General features: G+C 44.6%; 1 protein-coding gene across 1 annotated transcript in view; it reads left to right on the plus strand.

Annotated features, from left to right (window-relative positions):
* The first annotated feature begins 789 nt into the window (after positions 1-789).
* Positions 790-3,204, plus strand: part of CCDC15 (coiled-coil domain containing 15) — a 227,537-nt gene continuing 225,122 nt past the window's right edge. Inside the window, exon 1 of the mRNA XM_006867680.1 lies at positions 790-969. Within this exon, the coding sequence (XP_006867742.1) occupies positions 790-969 (180 nt within the window). The remainder of the gene's footprint in view (positions 970-3,204) is intronic.

Below are 3,204 nucleotides of genomic sequence, written 5' to 3' on the forward strand. Positions count from 1 at the left end.
CAAAGCATCCCGTTTCCTGGAGGATTTTATATCCTCTCTGCCCTAGGATCCTCTCAGAGTTAGAACCAGCTCACCAAGTTGGGTTGCCAGAGTCTCCGCTAACCCTTAGCCCATTACTACACAGTATTAGCTCTAGCCCAAGCTTCCGCACTCTTAAAAGTCCCGCCCCCTTAGCGACACAGGAAGCGGAAATGACGAGTAGTCAATGACGGAGATCCCGCCCTCATATCGCTATAGCCGAGTGGTTAATCAGACCCGGAAGGGGCGGGCAAAGGCGACCGCGGGGCGTGACACGAGAGCCCTGTCGAAAAGTGGCGGTTTGTTGGAGTAGTTTACTAAATTTAAATGTGGTGAACAGCGGCAGTTATCAGACCAGTGCTTCTTCAGAAGAAGTGGATCCCCTGCTCCTCAAAAGCAGAGTTTTATCTGACTCTGGACTTCTCGCATTTCCTGCCATAACCGGCTATCGAGTAGTTTAACCCAGGTTCCCATTTTTCCCTTCCGAAATTTCCACCTTGCTGTGCCCAACAATGGGTTTTCATACTCTTCAAGCCGATCCTGTGTTCTCTCTCATACGCATTTTTTCTTGGAGTCAATCTTTAAACCTTTCCTCCCCTCTTAATTCCTTCTCCTTACAAAATTCTTCCCCCTTCTTCCTTTTACTCTAGAACTCTTCGACTACCAGCCCAGGCTGCGGCCTTCCCCAAGGATTCTCTCCTTTTGTACGTAGCTCTTGTGTTAGGAGATTGCGTTGGTTTACTTTTCCTTTCTCCCAACTAGGAGTCACAGATGGCAGGAAAGATGGCTCCCCTCAAGAAGCCTCAAAATATCCCGAGGGTGCCCCTTGCATTAAACCCTCTGAAGAGCAAGGACGTGTTGGCAGTGCTGGCTGAGAGGAACCAGGCTATAGTACCAATTGGGGCATGGGTGGAACCTGCTTCTCCCCATTGTTCAGAAATTCCAGCAAATGTGAGTGTCAGTTTGATCCAAACTGGTTTGTTTTCTTTTTATTGCTGTTCAGTGTCGTCGAGTCGGTTTCTCTTATAGCGACCCTGTATATAGTTTTTAAGGAGCTCTGGTAGCGTAGTGATTACGAGTCCGGCTGCTAATCAGTGTTTCCGTGGGAGAAAGATGAGACTTTTCTGCTCCTGTAAAGCCTTGGAAACCTTACATAGGGTAGCTATGAGTTGGAACCAACTCCACAGTACAACCACCACCATATAGTTCCCAATGAGTGATTGGTGGGTTTGAACCCTGACCTTGAGGTTAGCAATCATACAGAACCATACCAGGTTATTGGTGGTGGTGGTTATGCGCCGTGGAGTCGGTTCCGACTCATAGCCACCCTGTACAGGGTTTCTGAGGCTATAAATCTTTACGGGAACAGAAAGCCTCATCTTTCTCCCGCGGAACAGCTGGTAGTTTTGAACTGCTGACTTTGCGGTTTGCAACCCGATTGGTAACGACTATACTACCAGAGCTCCTTGGACTGTTTATTAGACTTTTCTAATGTCTGATGCTTGGATAAAGATGAATAGACAGGGAATGCTGTTTCTAGTCTGTCATAAATAGGTTCATGCATAAGGATTATAGAAGAGACATAAATTTGCCAAAACTTGATGCAGCTTAGTTGTCATATATTTATTACTCATCTGTTATGTTGACCATAATCTACCATGTCCAGAGACCAGGACAGGTTTTAGGTTTTAAGCACTTCACTACTAACGAAAAAATTGAAGGTTTTGTTACGGGTTCAAGTCCCAAAGAAGGATGATGACCACTATAATGTCCAATTTTATTGGCACAACAGATAGCTATAGCCGGACTGCAGGGAGACAATAGCTTCTCCTAAATCAGCTGTGTAGTAGAGAGCTGGCCAGGGTCTTTGAGGTACATAGTTAATTTAATTGCTTTAAGGAATGCCTGGGGGTTTATAATCACACAATAAACACCATCTGTGAGGCTTGTGTCTGTTTTATCTCCCCTGAGGCCAGGGGAAGCTATGTATGTGAGGCTTGTTTCTGCCCCATCTGCCTCAGGCTAGGGGAGCTGTGCTGGCTTTAAAAATTCTGAGTTTTCAAGGATCTCTATTGTTTCGTTCCCCCTGTTATTATGGAAATCATCAAATCATTGATTCTTAGGTATGGGCTGTAGTCCTTAAGGTGGCATACTGAGATGGCAATACCATCAGTTTCACAGCTCCAGTTCGGTTTCATATAAATTTGATCAGAGCATTCAGGACATAGGGTTCGATCAGGAGCCTGAGTATGAGAAGCATGAGAAGGCCAGCTAATCCTGTTACAAGAGTCATGACCCAAGGGGACCAGTTGAATAAGGTTTGATACCAATTTTGGGTGGAGTCTTGCAGCTTATTTCTTTTCTCTGTACTCTCTCTGACTACTGCTAATGTTTCTCTAATTATTCCAGTTTTATTGGCATAAAAATAACATTCTTCTCTTAGGGCAGTGCAAAGTCCTCCTTGTTGTAAGAATAAGAGGTCTAATCCTCTTTGATTTTGGAGAGCGACTTCAGCAAGAGATTCAGTCTGGTTCAGACATTTCAGAAATTGAATCGACTAACTGGCTTAAGTCAGCATTTATTGCTCGGGACAGGCTATTAAACCCATGCCCTTGTGTTGCTAAGGCTGAAATACCTAAGGCTGAGGATTCTGTAATTCCTAATCCTACTAAGAAGGGCATTAGGATGGGAACTCGGGGGTAATGGTACGGTTGGGAGCTGTGATCAGAGCTAGCTCCTGGTCACCTCTCTATATATCAATATGAGGAAGCAAGTACACAGGGATACATAATACTGAGGAATGGACAGCGGAGAAGCTATAAGTGGATATACAATTAGTAAGGCCAAAGGAGCATGCATCTGGGGGTAGAGGGGTAATACCTTACTGTACATTGTAAGCTAAATAGACTATCATAATACAAATCTTTGAAAGTGGGACTGGGTTTCGTCATAGGTGGCTGTTTCAAACCAAGTACCTTGTCTTTGTATCTCTCTTAAGGTGACATGAAGGATTTGGGCAGAACAGTCTTTCTTTGATGGTGGGGCTGGAGTAGTTGGCTGCTAACCTGGTGTAGAAAGGGGTCTGGGGTCTAAGCACATCCAACAGCCTTGTGCTAGGTCTGGGTTGGTGGAATTTTTTTTTTTAATTTAAGGTTTTTATTGTGGATTGAGTGAAAGTTTACAGGG

This window comes from Chrysochloris asiatica, unplaced genomic scaffold, assembly GCF_000296735.1.
Source record: "Chrysochloris asiatica unplaced genomic scaffold, ChrAsi1.0 scaffold00107, whole genome shotgun sequence".
Classification (NCBI taxonomy): Eukaryota; Metazoa; Chordata; class Mammalia; order Afrosoricida; family Chrysochloridae; genus Chrysochloris; species Chrysochloris asiatica.